Source organism: Aegilops tauschii, chromosome 7 (genome assembly GCF_002575655.3).
Source record: "Aegilops tauschii subsp. strangulata cultivar AL8/78 chromosome 7, Aet v6.0, whole genome shotgun sequence".
NCBI lineage: Eukaryota > Viridiplantae > Streptophyta > Magnoliopsida > Poales > Poaceae > Aegilops > Aegilops tauschii.
The window spans coordinates 29,184,223-29,210,928 of record NC_053041.3 but is presented as its reverse complement, the minus strand read 5'-3'; the positions used below and the strand labels follow the sequence as shown (position 1 = coordinate 29,210,928).

Genomic DNA, 26,706 nt, shown 5'->3' with positions numbered 1-26,706 from the left:
CGGAAAGATGCGGATCTGGCAAAACTCTGCCAGCAAGAGGAGGAACAGAAGACAAATGATCAAGTAGAAAGGGATAATGGAATTGCTCATATGTACCAGGCACTTTACAACTAGAACGGTGAGTATAAAGCAGTAAGGACATAGTCGTTGTGTTAGAAATCAATCCAGTGTGGCGACCGACTAACTGATGCATGACTCTGTTTTGTGTAACCACAGACGAGCAGGTCAGAGAGGCGACGACGATGTCTGGTGGTGAAGCACAAGTGCATGCTGCTGGTCATGGGGGAGCGACATTGATAGGGCAAACGACAGGTAGTATGGTGTAACTTAGAATGTGCTAACTACATGACTGAAAAGAATGTAGTTACTGAATACATTGGTTTGGGACATGCAGGAGTACAAACCAGATTGGACGAGTTCTACCCTTTTGACCTTTGCTTGGTGACGCCTTCAGCAATGAGAGGTACGTGCATCGACGGGCCTGGATTCATAATAATGTTGTAATCCAAAGTTGATAGGTGAACAATCTTCTGACGAATACACTTGTTGCACTCGCAGGCAACAAAGACTCTGCAAGGCGAAATGATGTCAGGCAGACTAAAAACGGAGGACCAAGAAAATGAAGAAAAGGCAGATGAAAGGCAAACGTAGACGAGTAAGGTTCTCAAATGTAATTGAGACGATATGTCCTTCGGAAAGCTCAGAATCGAGTGACCGGAGCAGTGATAGTGGGATTATTGCTAGTGCTAAGGACAATGGAGGTCCTGCACGCACAAGTATGACCGCTACGAATTCTATGAAAACGTTTTCATTTAATTCTCGTACCATCAAATAAATCTATGAGGGAGATTGATGATCGAAAATTTATAGGTCTTGACGACGGTGGAGGACATGGGTTGCCATCGGCACGTACCACTGTCAGGTAGGTTGAGGGGCGTCTTGATGCATCAGCTGTAGGAGGACAAGATGTTTCTTCAGAACTTGGAGCTGGTGAGTACACATGTGGCCCAGGTACTTTAACCTACATTTGTTGTCTTCGTTGTACATATTATACTAACACCCAATGTATATTCGAATACAGCAAGTAGATCACGTCCTAAACAAGCTGGAGTTACTACGGGAGCTGATGGAGATGATGTTGGTGAAACTATTGGGAGGCTTCGTTGCCACGAGGTGCATGAAGGGTACACTTTCCCTGGGAGGACAGGTAAATTATCTCAAAGAGAAATGAAAAGAATTGATGGTTATACGTCAAATGATTCATGCTGACTCATAATATTAACGCAAAAAACATAAATAAAAATGTTGGCAGTTTTGGAAGTTGGAGGGATCTCAAGGGGAGTATCAGGCCTGGGGGAGAGCAGAACAACAGGTACATATGATTTGTGGTGTCATTTTTTGGGTAAAACAACACAGTTGAATTATGGACTAATAAAGCGCGCACCTTTGATGTATGGAGAATCTAACTAAGATTTTTTTAACGCATCTGCCTGTGAGAACCATCGAGTCCAGTTGGATAGTGATCCCTTGTTTCACACGCGAGCTACATATCATAATTCTGGCAGAGGAACAGGTGAAAATCTGTGTTGTAATAAATTAGGACGTACAGAAATAAAATTTGTAATTTGATAACTTTGCGGGTTACTCACTGACAAAGAAGGAAATGTTGGTTGTGCAGGTCCTGTGTCGGAAAGAATGTCAAGGAATCTGAGGTTACCAATTGGGATAGCAAGGCCTGAAGTGAAGGGTGAGATGGGTAGTGTGTTCCCTGGGAGAGCCGGCCTAGTACATGAAATTCCAACTGCACAAAATGTATTGCAATTCTATGACAAGATGGTTCATAGTATGAGGAGTGATCGCGACAAGTGGGCATTGGTAAAACGACAAATTTGTAAAGTACATGTGATTTCTTTGCTATGCCTAAACAGCTCTACCCCACCTGTGTAAAAATGTTTGCAGGAAATGGTTCAAGCACGTATGACCTTGGTCCTACTCAATGGGGATGATTTCATACATGAGTTTGGTCCTGATGGAGAATTGACAACAATTGGCTGGGCAGCCTTCTCACGTATGCTGACTAGTAAAGATGCACGAATGTACGACGAATGGAAGATAAGGTGGAGGCATCTATTCGACATCCATTTTGTGGTACGGGAAACTTCCTTCACATGAAGTAGTATAGAAACTTTCTCTTTGAATGATGCCCAGGTACATGGAGTCAATTTGTAACATCAGTCAAAATTGTGGAAAAAACAGGAACACCTGATGGAAAACTCGGATGACCTGGATTATGGCCTACTCGCAAGTATGATGGATGAGGATGTGCTTGGATACAAATTACAATGAACAAAGAAGGTATGTAGATTATAGATGGAATATATGTCGTGTCACTATATCAGAAGGAAAATCAATCTGACTCATGATTGCTTTGCATTTTGCGAATGTGCAGTTGTTCCTTCCTGTACCATTGATGGACGGATTCTCCTTTTATGTTGTGGACGTTGAGGAGAAAACTCTTGTTGTTATGGATCCAGCAGAGACAAGCATTCATGATGATGAGATGAGTGTCAAACATGAGGGTAATGTGACCCAGGTACTAAAAATGCTTCGAACAGTCCTCCGTAATCACTTCGCAGACTGGGATGTCCCAGAGCTCGGCTGGAGCATCATATATGCCTACAACATGAATGAGCCATGTAATATGTAAGTATTTTCCATTGCAAACAACATCTAAGGCCTGCAAGAAAAATATCCATGGCATTTTATCCATAACTTTGATCATTTGCAGCGAGGACAGCTGGATCTACCTTGGTCACTACTGGAGTACATACAATGGCCTGTATCTCGAGAGGCAGCTTGGTGAGGTGCGAAATGAAAAACTGTAACTCGTGGATTTCAAATAATGAATCATTTTTTTGAATTGGAGTGAGTAACTTGTTCATAAATTGTTTTGCAGTATGAGCTGGCTTACCTGAAGAAGCAGTTTGAGTATGAGGTGATTTCGATGAACGGCAACAAGGGTGAACTCCCAAGCTTCATGATCGAGGAAGTCCTGTTCTGAGCAAGGCAGACTTGGCTCTTTATCTACTAGTGTAAACTATGTGCTAAGGGTTTATGAAATGCGTACTTGCAGACTTAACTAGGTTTGGAAATCAAGCATAGTAGTGGTGATTGTTTTAGCTCACATCCCTCCTGCTGGTGTGGGGGTGCAACATGCCCTGATATGCCGGCGTCGACCTTAACCCTGATAAGGGTGAGGGTGTGTATTTTGTGTCCTGGAGTACAGGACTTTGGGATGGAACCTGTGTGGCTAGTTGTGCAGGCCATCTCATTTTGGGGCTGTGTGGTTGGATCGAATCATTATGTGTGTACAAGACTTATTTCGTAGATGGAATGTGACGACGTTTTTAAATTCTTGTTCTTCCGTTTGGTTTGAAATGCTATCAGCAAATCCCTATATCCTATCTGCAACAACAGAGTTGGTAAACTTACTACTGATATGTACAATTTTTAGTGGACTGGAGTTAAGCATTTTGGGGTTGCTGTGTGGTTGGAGGGAGTACATTGCGTCCTTGTTGACTGGAAAGGCAACAGATTGACAGAAAAAATAGGATGGTTGCCGTCGTAAAAAAGGAGAGGCGTGTCGATTGATTTCGTGATGCCTCAATTTGTTATTTTGAAATATGCAGTTGGAAAATGGGAAGAATTCACATATGCAAAATACTGTGAAATGCATAATAACAACCATTGAAAAGTTTGCACATTTAACAAGCGAGGAAAAATGTTGATGTTGCTGGTTAAGTCGTGATAAGCATATGTAGGCATTTCAGGATTTATGTAACATGCCGTGGCGCACCCAACTGAACGGGTTTTTGGTGTAAACAGATGATGTGCATCATTCTGTATATTACATGGTCGAGCAGGGGTAGGGTGATAGATTAAAACCTGACACATGTATCTTACAACCCAAAATAAATCTACGATATTCCAGTGATCAAACTACGACAAATGGAGCTTGGTTTCAATAGACTCTCATAAGGGAAATGCAGCTCTCGCACACGCCGTAGTCATCAAAGTCGGAATCGGATCCTGCTAAAGCCTTCCACAGTGCCTTGTGGGCGAGCTCGGAGAGGTTGCCCTGCAGCTTCAAGCACTCGTGCAAGGCGTCGTTCTTGGTTTTCAAAATGTTGGGCTGTGGAGAAATGTGCATTGACGTGTCAACATAGGTTCACGTGTTCGGCTCACAAACAAATAGATTAAATGATGTGTGCATGGAATCATACAGAAGAGTGGACGATTAGATGTGGAGCTCACCTTAGTAAGTGGTAACTTCAACTTCTCCCCATCGAACTATCGAACAATGTGTATAGCGCAAACACCAGATTCAGCGCTAAAACAAAAGGACGCAGGCTCCATAAACAACATGCTGATTGGTAACCTGCTACGTTGAACATGATATGCATCGCTCGTTATGACTTACGGTGAAAATGTGACATCTGTCGTAGGTTCATGCTTCATTCGCCAGCTTTCCTTGACTGATGGCCACCCAGCATAGAATTCATGGAGGCATGCAAATAATGCACTGTGGAGCTTCCAGGCTGCTGCTTCGTCTTGGATTACATGCGGAGGAGCTAGTGCATTTTTTTGGTAGAGCGGATCAAGGAGATTTATTACTCTGAGCTGCATGTCCCATATGATGACCATCCAACCTTCGGGCCGTGGTACAGTTGTGATGAACTGGCAACCAAACGAGATATGAAAATCTACTTTCAGCATATCCACATGTTTGAGATACCCAAAAAAGAGTTGAAGCTTAAACTTTACCATTTGGGCAGATGTTAGATCATACTTCAAAGAATCCGCGGAAAGCTGCTTCTGTATCGACACTATGTGCAAGAAGTCAGAATCCGACAACACCAGAGTCTGGTTGCACATGAGAGCACATGGTAAAACAAAAAAGAATGAACAGGCGAGAAAAAATGTTAAATGTAGTACAACATTTCGAGTCACATCGGAAAATGTGATTGGCGCTGAATACAAAATCTTACTGAGAATTCAGGCTCAAGTGGGTGCCTCCATCTTAAGAATGGGTTCTCGGTCTCGGATCACAATCGAGCCAATCAAACCGGCGAAAAAGAATTGACATCAATTCATGATCAATTATGTTGTTGCCAGCGAGCTGATCGCGTATGACAAAACCGGTGATCCTGATAAATCTTGGCTCCCCGTGAACAATAAAGTTCCTACGAAAGAAGTGTGACGATGCTATTAGTATCAAGAAGAACGAAAAAATGAAACAAACAATATGTATGCTAAATGAGGACACATGAATTTTGCACGCAATTACCCTGCTAGCTCGGTTCCATCAGCATTCAGCAAGTGTTGTTCAATTAGGTGAGCTACACCAGGTTGTGGAGGGCACGGGACAACTCCCCTACACCAAGGGTTTGTATGGAATCCGAGACGAGACACATACTTGCGTCCGGGAAGATCATTGCTCCTCTGGCCGAAAATGGTAGTGGTAGCATCGTTCGAGAGGTCGATATATAGTTCACTAATTCCATTTAGGTTCTGCTTTGCAAACAAGGTGAGACTTCGCAAGACGTGTCTGAGCGCAGACTCCATCCTCGGTTCAGATGTGGACTGATGGGTACGCACAGTTTTCGCCCGCTTGCTTGTGGAAGTAACCGCTGCACTTATGAAAATGGATATCAGATGTTAGTAAAACAAACTGGAAATTTAGTGGAAAATGTAGAACAAACCTTCACACGGTGATAACTCCAGGCGGCGGCCCGCAAAAGGAGTTGTTGCTGGAGTAGTAACGCCACCATCTGCATGATTGCGAGTAAGGAAAAAATAAATAAACCCTGACGATACATAATGCATGGTGTGCCATATTATAATAAGACAGGTTACAAATAACAGGAAAGACATGTTGTCATGTGGTGGAATACCTTTTGTAGAAGAGGTAGCTCTGGGGGGGGGAGACCGCATGTGCACGTGTTGTACAACAAGTGCATATGCGAGTCCTTGCACTGTATAACTTGTCGGCGAACCTCATCATCTCAAGCTGGATTTGCCCACGAGCGGTTGTAATGTGTGATAGACAACGAGCATTTAACTCCTGCAGTAGGACTATCATCTCATCACTAGCCTGTTGGGAGAGGGTGATCCTCGTGTGAGTACATCAGAAGTAACTATATCTGACGGTTGAGAACAATGTGTACTGAAACTGTCCATAAAGGATAACTTACCAGGTGAGGGTACTGCCTGTTTAGGTAATTCAAGAAATCAGAAGGTCCAAGCATGCGTATTGTGGTCGGCGTCATCTCGTGAATCAAATGGGGTGCATGGGATGGGTTGGGGAGGTCTCTGCGAGTTGACTTGGCAGAGCTACCAGCACAGGACGTAGCTGGCTGCGGTGGGGACTTTGCGGTGTGCCTAGAGTCTGACTTCTCCACCTCAGCATGCTTGGACTGAGCATAGCACACAAGGGAGTAGTGTCATATCTACAAAAGCAAACAGGCGGAATTAAAAACGTTGGAGAAAATTTAGAAGACAGTTCAATTCCGTGTGCGTGGCTCATACCGGAGCACTCGCATAAGATGAGGTAGACTTCCCAACATCAGTAGCCTGGATTATCATTTTACGGATTGAGTCTTGATCAGACACACTGACCCTAGGAAGCACCGAGTGCGGCTTATTCATCATGAAGAGATCAAGGTTGTCAAGCAAGAAAATATGTGAGTGGGACACATTGTTAGGCCTGACACAAAATAAAAATGTTAACTACATTGCTGAAATTCAGAATGCATATGCATTATCACCTGCAGGAACAGGTGGCATCCTACTAGGCTGGTTGCCATGTTGCCAGACCTAATATCATTCTTCAGCCTCCTAACACCAGCAAGCATGCATTGAAGCACGTACTCGCACCAATTGAATTGGTCTATGTTTTCAGTGTCCGCCAACGCTCCCCAAAAATCAATACTGCCATAATCTTGCTTGGTGTTGGGCGCAAGGACGTGACCCATGAAAAAAATAACGAAGGCAATTTGGAAGCAATCTTTCTCGAGCTTGCTTGATGATTCAGAAATATCCCTCTTAAGGAAATCTTCAGCTGCACCCAGGCTGTGAACTCCTTCTTTGTCCATCCCCAAAGTAGTATTTATAAACTTGATGACTTCTGGGTTGATGTGGCCATCACGACCCCTGATATTCCGGTGCCCACATGGGATACCAAAAATTTTGTGAACATCTTCTGGCCAAAACTTCAGTATTTTGTTCTCAGCAAGTACAATGGCCCGTCGGCGGGTGCTAACTTTGCTCATTGTCCATGCACTGAATTTTAGATTTAATTTCTGCCGCAGTTGGAGATCAAGCATTCCACCAAACCCAATGCTCTTAACAAGATATCGCTTGTACTCATCGAAACTCTGAATGACCTCCATGACGTGCTTGACAGATAGCCGTGATGTGGGTGATTGCGGCAATGGTCTTTCAGCGCTGTGTGCAGAGTCTTCGCTATCGGTTTGATGTTTGTCATCCTCCGTATCCTCCGCACAGCTGGCCTCATCCGACATAGTGGTGCTGCAGAAGATGAATTGAAAGGAACAACATAAGCATGCATGCTGCGATGGCAATCAAAAACGATCGACTGCATGCATAATCCCTAGAGGAATCAGAAAAACGAAACCGATTTCATATAACTCCCCTGCGTTAGAATATTGATAGATTCAGTAGAGTGAAACTAAAAACAAACATGTGCAGAACAACAACTCTGCAAGTTTGTTGGCTATGATGACAAAAAATCTACAGGTATGCTAAAAATGGCGAACCAAAATTTAGCATGTTCATCAGTTCGGCTACAGTTTTGCGTCAACGACTGATTGAGAACGAATCCGTGGGCACTAATTGATATAGCATTTGATATCTAAAAAGATGCACTCCTTTCGTTTGAGATCTACAGAAAAGTAAGTCGCTGTTGGAAATATGCCCTAGAGGCAATAATAAAATGGTTATTATTATATTTCTTTGTTCATGATAATTGTCTATTGTTCATGCTATAATTGTGTTATCCGGAAATCGTAATACATGTGTGAATACATAGACCACAATATGTCCCTAGTAAGCCTCTAGTTGACTAGCTCGTTGATCAACAGATAGTCATGGTTTCCTGACTATGGACATTGGATGTCATTGATAACGGGATCACATCATTAGGAGAATGATGTGATGGACAAGACCCAATCCTAAGCATAGCACAAAGATCGTGTAGTTCGTTTGCTAGAGCTTTTCCAATGTCAAGTATCTTTTCCTTAGACCATGAGATTGTGCAACTCCCGGATACCGTAGGAGTGCTTTGGGTGTGCCAAACGTCACAACGTAACTGGGTGGCTATAAAGGTACACTACGGGTATCTCCAAAAGTGTCTGTTGGGTTGGCACGAATCGAGACTGGGATTTGTCACTCCGTTTGACGGAGAGGTATCTCTGGGGCCACTCAGTAATGCATCATCATAATGAGCTCAAAGTGACCAAGTGGTTGGTCACGGGATCATGCATTACGGTACGAGTAAAGTGACTTGCTGGTAACGAGATTGAACAAGGTATTGGGATACCGACGATCGAATCTCGGGCAAATAACGTACCGATTGACAAAGGGAATTGTATACGGGATTGATTGAATCCTCGACATCGTGGTTCATCCGATGAGATCATCGTGGAACATGTGGGAGCCAACATGGGTATCCAGATCCCGCAGTTGGTTATTGACCGGAGAGTCGTCTCGGTCATGTCTGCATGTCTCCCGAACCCGTAGGGTCTACACACTTAAGGTTCGGTGACGCTAGGGTTGTAGAGATATTAGTATGCGGAAACCCGAAAGTTGTTCGGAGTCCCGGATGAGATCCCGGACGTCACGAGGAGTTCCGGAATGGTCCGGAGGTGAAGAATTATATATAGGAAGTCCAGTTTCGGCCACCGGGAAAGTTTCGGGGGTTATCGGTATTGTACCGGGACCACCGGAAGGGTCCCGGGGGTCCACCGGGTAGGGCCACCTATCCCGGAGGGCCCCATGGGCTGAAGTGAGGAGGGGAACCAGCCACTGGTGGGCTGGTGTGCCCCCCTTGGGCCTAGGGTTGGAAACCCTGGGGGTGGGGGGCGCCCCACTTGGCTTGGGGGGCAAGCCACCCCCTTGGGCCGCCGCCCCCCCCCCCCCCCCCTCAGATGGGATCTCCAGGGGGTCGGTGCCCCCCCCCCCAGGGCCCCTATAAATAGTGGGGGGGGAGGGAGGGCAGCCGCACCACAGCCCCTGGCGCCTCCCTCTCCCTCCCGTGACACCTCTCCCTCCCGCTTGCGCTTGGCGAAGCCCTGCCGGGATCCCCGCTATTTCCACCACCACGCCGTCGTGCTGCTGGATCTCCATCAACCTCTCCTTCCCCCTTGCTTGATCAAGAAGGAGGAGACGTCGCTGCTCCGTACGTGTGTTGAACGCGGAGGTGCCGTCCGTTCGGCGCTCGGTCATTGGTGATTTGGATCACTACGAGTACGACTCCATCAACCCCGTTCACTTGAACGCTTCCGCTCGCGATCTACAAGGGTATGTAGATGCACTCCTTCCTTCTCGTTGTTAGTAAACTCCATAGATGGATCTTGGTGATGCGTAGAAAATTTTAAATTTTTGCTACGATCCCCAACAGTGGCATCCTGAGCCAGGCCTATGCGTAGTTACTATGCACGAGTAGAAGACAAAGCAGTTGTGGGCGTAGATGTTGTCAATTTTTCTAGCCACTACTAGTCTTATCTTGTTTCGGCGGTATTGTGGGATGAAGCGGCCCGGACCGACCTTACACGTACGCTTACGTGAGACAGGTTCCACCGACTGACATGCACTAGTTGCATAAGGTGGCTAGCGGGTGTCAGTCTCTCCCACTTTAGTCGGAACGGATTCGATGAAAAGGGTCCTTATGAAGGGTAAATAGAAATTGGCATATCACGTTGTGGTTTTACGTAGGTAAGAAACGTTCTTGCTAGAAACCTATAGAAGCCACGTAAAAACTTGCAACAACAATTAGAGAATGTCTAACTTATTTTTGCAGCATGTGCCTTGTGATGTGATATGGCCAAAAGGATGTGATGAATGAGATATATGCGATGTATGAGATTGATCATGTTCTTGTAATAGGAATCACGACTTGCATGTCGATGAGTATGACAACCGGCAGGAGCCATAGGAGTTGTCTTTATTTTTTGTATGACCTACGTGTCATTGAATAACGCCAGGTAAATTACTTTACTTTATTGCTAAACACGTTAGCCATAGAAGTAGAAGTAATCGTTGGCGTGATAACTTCGTGAAGACACGATGATGGAGATCATGATGATGGAGATCATGGTGTCATGCCGGTGACGAAGATGATCATGGCGCCCCCGAAGATGGAGATCAAAGGAGCAAAATGATATTGGCCATATCATGTCACTATTTGATTGCATGTGATGTTATCATGTTTTACATCTTATTTGCTTAGAACGACGGTAGTAAGTAAGATGATCCCTTATAATAATTTCAAGAAAGTGTTCCCCCTAACTGTGCACCGTTGCGAAGGTTCGTTGTTTCGAAGCACCACGTGATGATCGGGTGTGATAGATTCTAACGTTCGCATACAACGGGTGTTGACGAGCCTAGCATGTACAGACATGGCCTCGGAACACACGCAATACACTTAGGTTGACTTGACGAGCCTAGCATGTACAGACATGGCCTCGGAACACGGAAGACCGAAAGGTCGAGCATGAGTCGTATAGAAGATACGATCAACATGAAGATGTTCACCGATCTTGACTAGTCCGTCTCACGTGATGATCGGACACGGCCTAGTTAACTCGGATCATGTTTCACTTAGATGATTGGAGGGATGTCTATCTGAGTGGGAGTTCATTGAATAATTTGATTAGATGAACTTAATTATCATGAACTTAGTCTAAAATATTTACAATATGTCTTGTAGATCAAATGGCCCACGTTGCCCTCAACTTCAACGCGTTCCTAGAGAAAACCAAGCTGAAAGATGATGGCAGCAACTATACGGACTGGGTCCGGAACCTGAGGATCATCCTCATAGCTGCCAAGAAAGATTATGTCCTAGAAGCACCGCTAGGTGAAGCACCCATCCCAGAGAACCAAGACGTTATGAACGCTTGGCAATCACGTGCTGATGCTTACTCCCTCGTTCAGTGCGGCATGCTTTACAGCTTAGAACCGGGGCTCCAAAAGCGTTTTGAGAAACACGGAGCATATGAGATGTTCGAAGAGCTGAAAATGGTTTTCCAAGCTCATGCCCGGGTCGAGAGATATGAAGTCTCCGACAAGTTCTTCAGTTGTAAAATGGAGGAAAATAGTTCTGTCAGTGAGCACATACTCAAAATGTCTGTGTTACACAACCGCTTGTCTCAGCTGGGAGTTAATCTCCCAGATGACGCGGTCATTGACAGAATCCTTCAGTCGCTTCCACCGAGCTACAAGAGCTTTGTGATGAACTTCAATATGCAGGGGATGGAAAAGACCATTCCTGAGGTATATTCAATGCTGAAATCAACGGAGGTGGAGATCAAAAAGGAACATCAAGTGTTGATGGCGAATAAAACCACTAAGTTCAAGAAAGGCAAGGGTAAGAAGAACTTCAAGAAGGACGGCAAGGGAGTTGCCGCGCCCGGTAAGCCAGTTGCCGGGAAGAAGCCAAAGAATGGACCCAAGCCTGAGACTGAGTGCTTTTATTGCAAGGGAAGTGGTCACTGGAAGCGGAACTGCCCCAAATACTTAGCGGACAAGAAGGCCGGCAACACCAAAGGTATATGTGATATACATGTAATTGATGTGTACCTTACCAGTACTCATAGTAGCTCCTGGGTATTTGATACCGGTGCGGTTGCTCATATTTGTAACTCAAAACAGGAGCTGCGGAATAAGCGGAGACTGGCGAAGGACAAGGTGACGATGCGCGTCGGGAATGGTTCCAAGGTCGATGTGACCGCCGTCGGCACGCTACCTCTGCATTTACCTACGGGATTAGTTTTAAACCTCAATAATTGTTATTTAGTGCCAGCTTTGAGCATGAACATTGTATCTGGATCTCGTTTAATGCGAGATGGCTACTCATTTAAATCCGAGAATAATGGTTGTTCTATTTATATGAGAGATATGTTTTATGGTCATGCCCCGCTGGTCAATGGTTTATTCTTAATGAATCTCGAACGTGATGTTACACATATTCATAGTGTGAATATCAAAAGATGTAAAGTTGATAACGATAGTCCCACATACTTGTGGCACTGCCGCCTTGGTCACATTGTTGTCAAGCACATGAAGAAGCTCCATGCAGATGGACTTTTGGAGTCTCTTGATTACGAATCATTTGACACGTGCGAACCATGCCTCATGGGTAAGATGACCAAGACTCCGTTCTCCGGAACAATGGAGCGAGCAACCAACTTATTGGAAATCATACATACCGATGTGTGCGGTCCAATGAGTGTTGAGGCTCGCGGTGGCTATCGTTATGTTCTCACTCTTACTGATGACTTAAGTAGATATGGGTATGTCTACCTAATGAAACACAAGTCTGAGACCTTTGAAAAGTTCAAGGAATTTCAGAGTGAGGTTGAGAATCAACGTGACAGGAAAATAAAGTTCCTACGATCAGATCGTGGAGGGGAATATTTAAGTCACGAATTTGGCACACACTTAAGGAAATGTGGAATAGTTTCACAACTCACGCCGCCTGGAACACCTCAGCGAAATGGTGTGTCCGAACATCGTAATCGCACTCTATTGGATATGGTGCGATCTATGATGTCTCTTACCGATCTACCGCTCTCATTTTGGGGCTATGCTTTAGAGACTGCCGCATTCACTTTAAATAGGGCTCCGTCGAAATCCGTTGAGACGACACCGTATGAATTATGGTTTGGGAAGAAACCTAAGATGTCGTTTCTAAAAGTTTGGGGATGCGATGCTTATGTCAAGAAACTTCAACCTGAAAAGCTCGAACCCAAGTCGGAGAAATGCGTCTTCATAGGATACCCTAAGGAAACCATTGGGTATACCTTCTACCTTAGATCCGAAGGCAAGATCTTTGTTGCCAAGAACGGGTCCTTTCTGGAGAAAGAGTTTCTCTCGAAAGGAATAAGTGGGAGGAAAGTGGAACTTGATGAGGTGATAGTCACCCCTTCCGAACCGGAAAGTAGCGCAGCGCGGGAAGATGTTCCTGTGGTGCCTACACCGACTGAGGAGGAAGTTAATGATGATGATCATGAAGCTTCGGATCAAGTTACTGCTGAACTTCGTAGGTCCACAAGGACACGTTCCGCACCAGAGTGGTACGACAACCCTGTCCTGGAAATCATGTTGTTAGACAACGGTGAACCTTCGAACTATGAAGAAGCAATGGCGGGCCCAGATTTCGACAAATGGCTAGAAGCCATGAAATCCGAGATAGGATCCATGTATGAAAACAAAGTGTGGACTTTGACAGACTTGCCCGATGATCGGCGAGCGATAGAAAACAAATGGATCTTTAAGAAGAAGACGGACGCGGATGGTAATGTTACCATCTATAAAGCTCGACTTGTCGCTAAGGGTTATCGACAAGTTCAAGGGGTTGACTACGATGAGACTTTCTCACCCGTAGCGAAGCTGAAGTCCGTCCGAATCATGTTAGCAATTGCCGCATACTATGATTATGAGATATGGCAGATGGACGTCAAAACGGCATTCCTTAACGGCTTTCTTAAGGAAGAATTGTATATGATGCAGCCGGAAGGTTTTGTCGATCCTAAGAATGCTAACAAGGTATGCAAGCTCCAGCGCTCCATCTATGGGCTGGTGCAAGCATCTCGGAGTTGGAACAATCGATTTGATGAGATGATCAAAGCGTTTGGGTTTACACAGACTTATGGAGAAGCCTGTGTTTACAAGAAAGTGAGTGGGAGCTCTGTAGCATTTCTCATATTATATGTGGTTGACATACTATTGATGGGAAATGATATAGAATTCTTGGAAAGTATAAAGGCCTATTTGAGTAAGTGTTTTTCAATGAAGGACCTTGGAGAAGCTGTTTATATATTAGGCATCAAGATCTATAGAGATAGATCAAGACGCCTCATTGGTCTTTCACAGAGTACGTACCTTGACAAGATATTGAAGAAGTTCAATATGGATCAGTCCAAGAAGGGGTTCTTGCCTGTATTGCAAGGTGTGCAATTGAGCACGGCTCAATGCCCGACCACGGCAGAAGATAGAGAAAAGATGAGTGTCATCCCCTATGCATCGGTCATAGGGTCTATTATGTATGCCATGCTGTGTACCAGACCTGATGTAAACCTTGCCGTAAGTTTGGTAGGAAGGTACCAAAGTAATCCCGGCATGGAACACTGGACAGCGGTCAAGAATATTCTGAAGTACCTGAAGAGGACTAAGGATATGTTTCTCGTTTATGGAGGTGACAAAGAGCTCGTCGTAAAGGGTTACGTCGATGCTAGCTTCGACACAGATCTGGATGACTCTAAGTCACAAACCGGATACGTGTATATTTTGAATGGAGGGGCAGTAAGCTGGTGCAGTTGCAAGCAAAGCGTCGCGGCGGGATCTACATGTGAAGCGGAGTACATGGCGGCCTCAGAGGCAGCACAGGAAGCAATCTGGATAAAGGAGTTCATTACCGACCTAGGGGTGATTCCCAATGCGTCGGGCCCGATGACTCTCTTCTGTGACAACACTGGAGCTATTGCCCTTGCCAAGGAGCCCAGGTTTCACAGCAAGACCAGGCATATCAAGCGTCGCTTCAACTCCATTCGTGAAAGTGTTCAAAATGGAGACATAGATATTTGTAAAGTACATACGGACCTGAATGTAGCAGATCCGTTGACTAAACCTCTCCCTAGAGCAAAACATGATCAACACCAGAACTCTATGGGTGTTCGATTCATCACAATGTAACTAGATTATTGACTCTAGTGCAAGTGGGAGACTGTTGGAAATATGCCCTAGAGGCAATAATAAAATGGTTATTATTATATTTCTTTGTTCATGATAATTGTCTATTGTTCATGCTATAATTGTGTTATCCGGAAATCGTAATACATGTGTGAATACATAGACCACAATATGTCCCTAGTAAGCCTCTAGTTGACTAGCTCGTTGATCAACAGATAGTCATGGTTTCCTGACTATGGACATTGGATGTCATTGATAACGGGATCACATCATTAGGAGAATGATGTGATGGACAAGACCCAATCCTAAGCATAGCACAAAGATCGTGTAGTTCGTTTGCTAGAGCTTTTCCAATGTCAAGTATCTTTTCCTTAGACCATGAGATTGTGCAACTCCCGGATACCGTAGGAGTGCTTTGGGTGTGCCAAACGTCACAACGTAACTGGGTGGCTATAAAGGTGTACTATGGGTATCTCCGAAAGTGTCTGTTGGGTTGGCACGAATCGAGACTGGGATTTGTCACTCCGTTTGACGGAGAGGTATCTCTGGGCCCACTCAGTAATGCATCATCATAATGAGCTCAAAGTGACCAAGTGGTTGGTCACGGGATCATGCATTACGGTACGAGTAAAGTGACTTGCTGGTATCGAGATTGAACAAGGAATTGGGATACCGACGATCGAATCTCGGGCAAGTAACGTACCGATTGACAAAGGGAATTGTATACGGGATTGATTGAATCCTCGACATCGTGGTTCATCCGATGAGATCATCGTGGAACATGTGGGAGCCAACATGGGTATCCAGATCCCGCTGTTGGTTATTGACCGGAGAGTCGTCTCGGTCATGTCTGCATGTCTCCCGAACCCGTAGGGTCTACACACTTAAGGTTCGGTGACGCTAGGGTTGTAGAGATATTAGTATGCGGAAACCCGAAAGTTGTTCGGAGTCCCGGATGAGATCCCGGACGTCACGAGGAGTTCCGGAATGGTCCGGAGGTGAAGAATTATATATAGGAAGTCCAGTTTCGGCCACCGGAAAAGTTTCGGGGGTTATCGGTATTGTACCGGGACCACCGGAAGGGTCCCGGGGGTCCACCGGGTAGGGCCACCTATCCCGGAGGGCCCCATGGGCTGAAGTGGGGAGGGGAACCAGCCACTGGTGGGCTGGTGCGCCCCCCTTGGGCCTCCCCTGCGCCTAGGGTTGGAAACCCTGGGGGTGGGGGGCGCCCCACTTGGCTTGGGGGGCAAGCCACCCCCTTGGGCCGCCGCCCCCCCCTCAGATGGGATCTCCAGGGGGCCGGCGCCCCCCCAGGGCCCCTATAAATAGTGGGGGGAGGGAGGGCAGCCGCACCACAGCCCCTGGCGCCTCCCTCTCCCTCCCGTGACACCTCTCCCTCCCGCTTGCGCTTGGCGAAGACCTGTCGGGATCCCCGCTACTTCCACCACCACGCCGTCGTGCTGCTGGATCTCCATCAACCTCTCCTTCCCCCTTGCTGGATCAAGAAGGAGGAGACGTCGCTGCTCCGTACGTGTGTTGAACGCGGAGGTGCCGTCCGTTCGGCGCTCGGTCATCGGTGATTTGGATCACGACGAGTACGACTCCATCAACCCCGTTCACTTGAACGCTTCCGCTCGCGATCTACAAGGGTATGTAGATGCACTCCTTCCTTCTCGTTGTTAGTAAACTCCATAGATGGATCTTGGTGATGCGTAGAAAATTTTAAATTTTTGCTACGATCCCCAACAGTCGCATGGCAAAACAAATCTTTGAAACCAACCATAACTGCATGTGATAGCCTAGGTAAGCATATTTCAAAAGAAAAAGGGGTGGACAGGGAGTCGGGCTTGGGGGGTGGTGGACGACCTGAATGAGCCGCCAATCCAGGAGCGGCAAGCAGAATCGTCGGCGATGTGGCGGGGTAGATCTGCGCGGCGGAGTTTTCCACAGGCAGGTAGAACGGCAGGTGAGCGAGAGAGGGGGCGAGTCGCTGGATGAGAGCTTCAGGATATGGATGAGCAGGGGTGTGGAGACTGGGCGGATGGGTAGGGAAGGAGCGGCAGTAAATTAAGACTGGGCGGATGGGCAGGCAAAGAGCGGCAGTAAATTAGGAGGTTGGGCGTCCGTGGGTCCATTGATTCGGACGTGCTGACGTGACTAGACGATACATTAATAAATTAATAAAATGAAAGACCTATGCGGCATCATGTGTTAACAAATAAGAAATTATTCCCGCAGTAATAACTTGCAACAAAAATTAGGACAATAATAAGAACACAACGGCAAACATATATTAAAAATACTACACATTGACACATACAACACACCGAGCAGTTGGAGTGCTAATTGTGCTAACAGGTGGGATACCGTGTAACACACGATTAGAGAGTGCGATTACAAGACAAAAGAGCTAGACCGGCGACTGAACTCTTGATACATCACTAGATCTGATGAAAGCCTAACTGCGCGGCTGGCCGAAGATTAAATACAACAGGGCGACGACAAGGATAAAGTTGCTTCCAGCCAGCAGCATCGAGGTGCGGAGGAGCAACAGTGAGTTGGGGCACGGGGGTGGTGGTTCGCCTGCTGCATCTGCAGCCTCGCAGCTGCATGGTCCGGCTGGATCTCCCCCTGGCTGCCGTCGATGAACTCCTGCTCCCGACTGGATCTACGCTGAACTGGGGCGGATTGGTGCATGGCCATGGAGTGATGCAGCACCTGAGGTTCAGCTATACCGACACGAGTGAGCTCCGGCAGGTAGGTGTCCGTCGTTCTCATGAACGGGCATAGCCCAGCCTGCGCATAGTGTATAAATTCATGAGGAAACTGTAAATAGGTCAATATATTAATTTGTGCAAAGAGAAGCTACTTACATCTTTCGTGACGCATTTGTAGAACTGTTCTCCCGCACGGGAAACGAAGGTCACCACCTTGCAACGACATTCTAGGCAAGGGATCAACGGGAGCACCCCGCCGGCCTGGGAGGAGGAGGAGGAGCTTGCCATCTTCTTCATTTTGATTGTTACAAGAGAGCTTGGAGAAGATAAGGCAACGGGTGGGAGGCTGTGGATTCTTCCAGTGGAAGGAGGCAGATGTATAAGTGGGGCCGGATGGAGTCCGTCCGTTTGCCACCTACCGTCTGAGCCGTGGCACAAGAAAGGGTGTCTCCATCTGAGCCGCTAACTGGCGCGTGACGGCCGTTGCCTTCAAACCGCATCATGGTGGGGCCTTCTTTGGATAAAGGCATGGAATACCTGTCCAAATACGCGCTGATATACATGCAGCGGTGGGAATCGCGAGAAACGTTGACGGCTATGATATAGAGTGCATCTGAGCTCGGGCTCAGAATAGCACTTTCGCTGACTCTGCCCATTGCTGGATCATTTGATTATGTATCGTGCAGCAATCGGGCAGGTGAATGTCGTCTACAGAATAGTTCCGGAAAAGAAAAGTACACGGGGCTACCCACTGAGCTCAGCTCGCTCCACTGCCCACTCCCCTCGCTCGCCAGCTACCTACTCTGCTAGGCTACCTAGTGTCCTGCTCTGCTCCGCCCCGCGCCGCGCGGCGGAGCCATGGCCACGGCGGCGCTCCGCTTCCCGCCGCTCCTCTCCTCGCGCGCCACGCCTACCACCACCGCCGCCACCTTCACCCGGAGGACGTCGTCAGCCACCCTCAGGGTCGCCGCGCAGCCCGAATCCGCCCCCGCCTCCACCTCCACCTCCGTCTCCGACGAGCCGCCGGAGTTCTCCCCGCCGGCAGGGTTCGCGCCTCCGGTGCCCAGGCGCTTGGCTATCAAGGAGGGCCAGCTCGGAAGCATCGCCGGCGCGGCCCTCGCCGTGCCTTTCCGCCTCGGCACCGGCCTCTTCGTCCAAGGGTTCGTCTCCTCCAATCAATCCTCCTCCAGTTGGGACTCACAAGATGCAAATCTGTCTCGTTTGGCCCACCTAATTGAGCACCACAGTGGAATCTGGGTGTATCCATCTCTTTCTACTTTGATTCTGATGCTGTCCAAATGAGCCGCTTCAGTAATTAGCAATGTGTAGTTTTTTTTTTGTCCATTTGAGATTGCTTAAAAAAGAGTTAATTTGGTGTCAGTAATTCGAGGAAATTAGCTCAGCACCATCGCGCGAATTGGAAATTCATGTACATTTTGAAGATAAAGCCTCACATTGAGCTGTAGAATTGGAAATTCATGTACATTTTGAAGATAAAGCGTCACATTGAGCTGTATTCATATCTTGTGGTCGGTTTCTCATTGCGATGTGCAGATACTCGGTATCACTAGTCTCCGCTGACAAAATACCCGCAGACCAATATTCTCTGGAATTTCTAGGTGAATTTCTCTAATTCCCCATGTTTGCTAGCTAAGATCATTTTATTTCACTTGTTCAGTGTCTATTATTTTTCAGTTTAAAGGAGTAGTACACAAATACATTTGTTTCTTATTTAAGGTCTAAAGGTGAGGGAGACCTCAAAGATAGATCAGTGCCGTCGACCAGAAAAACCTATTGAGATCTATGAGTTTGAAGGGTATGGGCTTTCTTTCATTTGAGATTCATATATTTCCTATGAAGAAACGACACCCCACATATTTATAATTGAACCTGCTTTTTTTAATATACATCAAGGGCTAATATTTTTCTCTGCTTCTGATTTATTCTTTGCTTTGGTGTATTCTGGCTAAAACTTTCAGCTGTCCATTTTGTCGAAAGGTGAATATCATTTTAGTTTACCACGTCTGCGTCTTGTACTTGTCATTTTTCATGTATGGACAACCTTGGTGTTTTTGCCATGTAAAATTTCAGGTCAGAGAGATGGTAGCCGTCTTGGACCTTGATGTTTTATTTTATCCCTGTCCTCAAAAGGGGCCAACATTTCGTCCAAAGGTTTTGGAGATGGGAGGAAAGAAACAGTTCCCTTACATGGTATGCAAGAATTCTTCACCAAATCTGTTGTTTCTTAGGTTATATGAGATTGCTACAAGTTTCAATTTTACGTATCTTCATAACATAATTTATGTATTATGTTTGGCAAACAAGCATGATTGCAGCAGAATCACCATTATACAATACTCACTCTGTTCTGAAAATCCAAAATGGAAGAAGTTCTTGGTTTGTGCTAAGTCAATCTTCTTCATGTTTGACCAAGTTTATGGACAAGTGTACTAACATCCACAACACCAAATTAGTGTAATTCAATCCATTATGAAATATGTTTTTTACAATATACTTACTTGGTGATTTACTGTTGTGAGTGTTGATGTATTATTCTATAACTTTGGTCAAACTTGATGAAGATCGACTTAGAACAAAGCTAGAACGTCTTAGATTTTGGAACAGAGGGGGTATTAATATTTCTCAACTTCTTGTTTCCTGGCAAGATGTTTTTTTAATATAGTTGCAGTCTTATGCTGGCCATGTGTTTTGTCATTCATTAGTACACATGCATCATAAGTATTGTCTTCTGTTACAGTTTTCTGCTGCATTGTTTTGCCATTCATTAGTAAGCAGACATGGAGTGTTTTGTCATATCATTGCATTCTTCTGCTGCAATGTATTTTGCATTCATTAGTCAGACATAGGACGGTCTTCTACCTTGCCCCAAAAAAATGCTATGTGAAGAAAGCAAAATTACTTCAATACTTATCTTCATTTAAGATAATAGTATGTTGCAGGTGGATCCAAACACAGGAGTTGCCATGTATGAATCAGATGACATCATTAAATACCTTGCGGACACATACGGTTTGTATCCCATCATTTATTTTATCAGACCTTGCTTCCCATGTTCCTGACAGGGTCCTTACTGTTAGCTCCTTCCCTGTGTTTGTTTTTCAGGTGATGGAACTGTTCCAATTATGCTATCGCTTGGTCTATTTACAGTAAGTAATTAAGTATTCCATAATCTGAAAGTATAGGCTATGTTCAGAAGCACATTACCTTTGATTTATAGGTCATCTTTATTTTCCATATGTTCATGATTTTGTTACTGTTGAATCAAGTATGATGGTTCATCATTAGTTAATAATCAGTTGTATAATTTCTGAAACTCCACGGCTTATTTTGTAGACAATAACAGCAGGGCTTGCTATGATTTGGCGTATATGGAAGGTAGATTGTCAATAAATCATATAAGCATGTTTACTGTATGCAAGCTCTGAAAGTTTTTGCTCAAACCAGGGCTGACCCATATTGTTTGCAGGGATCTTCCTACACTGTTTCAAAGCTTCCACCCCAGCCGATAGAGATCTGGGCATACGAGGTCTAATTCTCCTCTCCTGCTTATTCATAGCATCTAAGGTCATTATTTGCTTTTTGTTCTCGTATGGTACCAGTTCCATAACCTGACCTGCACATGTTTTGTCATCAGGGATCTCCTTTCTGTAAAATAGCACGAGAGGCCCTTGTTGAATTGGAGTTGCCACACTTGCTACACAGGTATTCGATACTGAAAACTTCACAACGCATCTGTAAATAGGTAGCTGAATGCTCTGCCATCATAACATCTACTATTTATATATGCCATAACTGCAGTATCTTGTTGACACAATACATCTTTGTAGCATCAAACAACATTGGGATTAACTTTTCCTTTTTTTGCTGCAGCTGTGCACGTGGCAGCCCCAAGCGACAGGAAATTTTCAAGAAACTTGGCCTTTTCCAGGTCTGCAGCATTGTGATTTATGTTGTTGCTAAACCTGTGCATTTGCATGGCCTAGTGGCATGTGACATGTGTCATATTGTCTTTGCAGGTGCCTTATATCGAGGATCCTAACACGGGGGTGAAAATGTTTGAAAGCGCTGAGATCGTAGAGTACCTAAGGGCAACATATTCACTCTATCCTCAGTAAACATGTCGCCCGAGATCTCTGAAGTGTCCATATATAGTAAGGATTTAGAATTTATTCTTTACAATAAAACGCTGAGTCCAAATGCAGTGTACAAGTTGTGTTCATCCAGTTGCTATATATTGCTCTGCTTGGGGCTTGTATGGTAGATAAGGAAGAACCGGGCAAAGTGTATTGTCGAAGTTCCGTCAATTCTCGCCCTTCAAGTTTTGTGAAACTCTGTGGAGATGAAACTTTCTAGCACGGGAAACATGTCGGGTTTATGAAGCAAAGATGTACATGTCGGGGCTGTTTGGTTGCTGGCGGGTGGTAGGTGCGACATATGCCAACGGGTGGCTTATCATTGTGGGAGCCAATAAGACATCGCCGGTGCCTGGAAACGGGATAAAGTGAAGACATGCATGCCGGCGAATCTTACCCAAGTTCGGGGCTCTCCGTGGAGTTAACACCCCTAATCCTGCTCCACGGGGTCTCCGCATGATCACTAAATCAACACAAGTGGCTACAAGTGGCTCCTTGAGCTGTTTGGCTACAGGAAGAAGGGCAAGGCTAGCTCTCCTCTTCTCTCTATGGTGTCTAAAACTCTAAGAGATCAACCCTTTGCATGGGTGCCCCGGGGGGTTTATATAGGCTGACCCCTCAGGGGTACAATGGTAATCCGGCTGGACGTGGGTCCTAGCCGTCAGTGTCTGTATTCGTCGGCTTCTCCGCCGACTGGTGGGTCCCGCCGACTGCCGGCCTCTTGGTCGACAGGCCGGCTCCACCGCCTGGGGGTCTTGTCGGTGGCTGGTTACTGTAGCCTCGCCCCTGATGACGAAGTTTGTGTCGAGGTAAGCATGGCTACAGTGCCGCCGCCTGGCGGGCTCTCACTGTAGCCTTACCGCGTCTTGTCTCCTTAATGATGCGCATACTTCGATGGTGGGAGGTAGCCGGCTATTGGGAGCCGTCCACACCCCAGGCCGACTGGGGGAGGCTTGGCCGCCTTCAAGCGTCTCTCTGGCTGAAGGGGCCTGCCGCCCGCGGGCCGTACTGACAGCCTGTCGTGGGTGGCGTCATGGTCAACATGGCAACAGTGCCGCGCCGGATGATGGATGGCCGGCCCGTACGGCGCACTGTGGCCACGCATGCTCCGAGATTCGGGGGTGGCAGGCTGTGTTGTAGCCACACCCCGTCTTGTCACCGTTATGTGGGTGCAGCCCTTGAGGGTGCAGTCTTGGTCGGCTTCTCGGAGTCGGTCCTCTTGTGGCCGGCTTCTGGGAGTCGGCCATCTTGTGGCTCTCTTTGGGAGGGTCTTCAGGGCCGAGTCGCCTTCCAGTAGTCGGCCTGTGAGATAGCCGGCCAGGGGAAGGCGGCCCTGTGCTTTGGGTACTTGAAGGCTCGATCGGCCCGATAATTTTTGAAGAACCAGGGGGAGTCGGTTGGGCTACCCGTGGTCACTTACTCCAACAGTAGCCCCCGAAGATGGTCGGGCTTCGAGGCTGAAAGGAGGACGAGAAGCTCAATCAGCTTCCTATCTTGAAGAGCCAGCAGCTAGGAGCCGGCTTCGATCAAGTGCGCCGTCCTGGTGAGGTTTTGAAGTCTGAAGGCGGGAGCCAGCCGGCGTGCACGCCGGGTTGCGGGCCGGCCGCTTGCTGCCCGCGCGCCACGTGGCACCCTCCTGCTGGAAGGGCCTGCCAGCCCACGCGCATGACGGGACGCCGCCGCAGGCCGGGGCCCGCCACTTCCACGCCTAGGCCTAGGTGTGGATCTTCTGTGGCCCAAAACGGGCAGCTCGCCTTCCAACGACAGTTTTCGCACGCCGTTAGGGCGCAATAATCGCGGGACGTGGGGGAGTGGGCGCAGTTAATCCCACGCCCCCACGCCTCGCCTCCTCGGCTCCGCCGCACGAGGCTATAAATAGGGGGAGGAGGGGGAGCGGCAGACGCTCGCACGATCACCCTCGCTCCGCCATCTTCTTCTTCTTCCTCTCCGTCGCCGCAGCCCCTCGCCACCGCGCCGTCCCTCTAGTCTTCGCACCACCCCGCAGCTTCGCCGCCGCGGGGCCGTGATTTCGCCGTCTCCGCGCCCTTTCTCATCAGCTTCTTGCCGTCATGTTGCGCGGCGGAGACTGGGACTGCTCCAACGTCCACGCGGACCACATCGACTTCCTCCGCAAGATGCGGCGGTTGCCCGGCGAGGACCACGTGAGGGTCCGTCTTGCGCCGAAGAGGGAGATCTCGCCGGTGCCGGAGGAAGGCGAGCGGGTAATCTTCCGCTCGCACTTCCTACGCGGCCTTGGCCTGCCTGTGAGCGCCTTCTTCCGCTCCTTCCTTGAATTCTACCAGCTCCAGCCGCACCACCTCACTCCAAACACGGTGGTGCTCTGCCTTCGTCACTTTGTGTGAGGGCTTCCTTGGCGTCCTTCCCACCCTCGAGCTCTGGGGGGAATTCTTTCAGTCCAAGCTCGGCACCGCCATGCAGGGCGTGCCGGCTCAGAGCGGCGCCTTCATCGCGGTGCGGAGGCCGGTAGCCGACAACCCTTTTCCTCCCATCACGCTGATCCAGTCGGTGAAGCGTTGGCAGAAATCCTACTTCTACGTGAAGAACGTCGCCCCGCAGGGCGACTTCGTCAACTTGCCGGCTTATGTAGCCGGCCCGCCGGCTGGGAGGCGGCCCCAGTGGTCCTATCGGGCCAGAACGCTGTCGCCGGCTGGAGCCGCCGCCGTCGCGCGACTCCGGGTTATGGTCCAGTCGGAGGGCCTGACCGGGTCCGACCTGCTGGCCGCCTTCGTGGTGCGCCGGGTGCTCCCGCTCCAAGGCCGCCCTCATATGATCTGTCAGATGAGCGGCCAACTCGATTCGAGTCGGATGTGCACCAAGGAGATGCCTCACGCCGAGGTAGCTCTCATGGTGAACTACCTCGCAAACTGCAAGCTCACCGACGAGTGGCAGTTTGGCAAGGAGCCGTACTCCCGTGCCCATCCCCCGCCTATGGTAAGCTTTCTTTATCTTCTCTTCTTTGCTTTTGTCACCTAGTTTTTCTTGGCCGACTCTGATCAGTCGGTTTGTCTTGATAGAGCCCCCTCCTTCGACCGGCAGCCGGAGCAGCGGGGGCGGAGCGCCAATTTCTCCCCGACCGGGCGACGCATGACTTGGACGACCCCGACTTGGGCCGGCTGCTATGGACGACAACACCGAGGGGGGAGGCGGCGAGGCAGGCGGCTCCAGGCTTGGAGCCAGCTTAGACGACTGGCCGGATGATGACGAGGTGGAAGTCATCCCGCACCGCCAGTCGGCGTCCGACCATGGCGCGGGTTCATCCGCCGAGCCGGCTGTCCGAGGCGGCGCGCAAAAGCGCCGGGCCGTGCCGAGCCTATTCGGCAGTCGGCCGAAGAGGCCCAAGAGCGCGGCGGCGGCTACCAAGCGGGACGAGGCAGCCGCGAAGGCGGCCCGCTTCCGCAAGGTGGTGAAGCAGCCACAAAAGGTTTCGGCATAAGTGTCGATTCTCTCACATATTTCTTCTTCTTTTTCGTTGATATCTTCTGAATCCTTGTCTTGACTTATCAAACAGGGCTCCGCTCTCTCTTGAGCGGACGGCTGCCGCCTCCGTGGTTGGATCGGCAGGAGGATCCGCAAGCACTCGCCGCGTGGACCCCCGTGCCGAGCTTCAAGCGGCTACTGAGCGGAATGCGCGGGAGGCGCGGGAGGAGCGGGAGGCGGAGGAGCTGAGGGCTGCCGCTGCCAAGGCGGCGCAGGATCTGGCAGAGGAGTCGGCGGCGGCACAAGCCGACGCGGCGGCCAAGACCCAGGCAGAGGCCGCAGCCACAGAGAGGGCGGCGGAGGCCCTGCTTGTCGTCCCCCTGCGCGCCGTGGCGCCCGAGATCCCGGAGCCCCCGCCGGAGGAAGCCGGTGGCGACCTGCCGGGGATGGAGAGGGAGGAGGACGACGTCGTCGTCCAGGAGAGGGAGGCCGCACCGCCATCGCCGACTGGGGCGGACCAAGGCAGCCGGCCTAACGCGCCGCCTGTGCAGCCGGCTGGAGGCGAGCCGGCTGCGAGGACGGATCTGGTGGTCCGGTCGCCATCGCGCCAGCGCGCGGGGAAGGCGACTTCGGCGCCGAACCCGCAGAAGGCCCCAGGCTCTAGCTCGTCGGCCCAGGATCTGGAGACGGCCAGCGCCAGCTCGGGGTGGACGCCGGGTGGCGGGACGGCCGTGGTGAACGTGGCGGCGCAAGAAGTCCGGAACCGGCTTCAGTCCCAGGCCGCCGTGCTGAGGCAGTACAATCAAGAGTTCCTCGCGACACGGGCGGCCATTCGGGTGAGTCTTCCCGCTTTTCTGTTTCTTGATCTTGATTTCTTCCGTGGGGGCGCGTCAGCACACCCACTGGGTGTAGTCCCCGAGTTCCGAGTCGGCTGCTGAGCAGGCGGCTTGGAACTTCTTAGTAGACTTCGGTTGCTATCTTGTTCTTATTCGCTCCTCTGTCCTACTTGCAGGACTATCACAACCTCCGCACGGCTGCCTTCAACTCCCAGGCTCGGGAGCTGACCCAGAAGACCGCTGATCTAACTGAGAGCCGGAGTAAGTGCTTCATCTTTTATCTCACGTGGGGGCGCGTCAGCGCACCCACTGGGTGTAGTCCCCAAGATCCGGGCCGACTACTGAGCAGTCGGGCCGGATCTTTCCTGGGGACTTCTTTCTTATTGCTTTTTTCTTCTTTACCATATCTGCAGAGGCCAATGCCGACCTGAGGGAGCAGTTGGGTGGGGTCCAGACCGCCCTTCGCGCCAAGGAATCCGAGTGCAACGCCTTGACCCAGGAGCGTGACCGCTTGGCCAAGAGGCTGGCCGACCAGGAGGAGAGCCATAAGGCGGCCCTGAAGGCGGCGCA

At 48.7% G+C, this 26,706-nt stretch overlaps 1 protein-coding gene and 1 long non-coding RNA gene across 2 annotated transcripts; one reads left to right on the top strand and one right to left on the bottom strand.

Annotated features, from left to right (window-relative positions):
* Window positions 1–17,257: 17,257 nt before the first annotated feature.
* LOC109732446 (uncharacterized) lies at window positions 17,258–18,136 on the bottom strand. The gene is made up of 2 exons (XR_012190346.1): window positions 17,865–18,136; window positions 17,258–17,787 (listed from the first exon to the last, which is right to left on the bottom strand). It is a non-coding gene; the product is annotated as an uncharacterized lncRNA (long non-coding RNA).
* Window positions 18,137–18,411: 275 nt separating this feature from the next.
* LOC109732458 (uncharacterized) lies at window positions 18,412–22,113 on the top strand. The gene is made up of 12 exons (XM_020291636.4): window positions 18,412–18,868; window positions 19,263–19,327; window positions 19,446–19,524; window positions 19,688–19,706; window positions 19,800–19,919; window positions 20,669–20,738; window positions 20,832–20,875; window positions 21,063–21,104; window positions 21,196–21,255; window positions 21,364–21,431; window positions 21,600–21,657; window positions 21,746–22,113. Exons 1-12 carry the CDS (start codon window positions 18,567–18,569, stop codon window positions 21,842–21,844), a joined length of 1,026 nt encoding a protein of 341 aa, XP_020147225.1. The 5' UTR covers window positions 18,412–18,566; the 3' UTR covers window positions 21,845–22,113.
* Window positions 22,114–26,706: the final 4,593 nt, after the last annotated feature.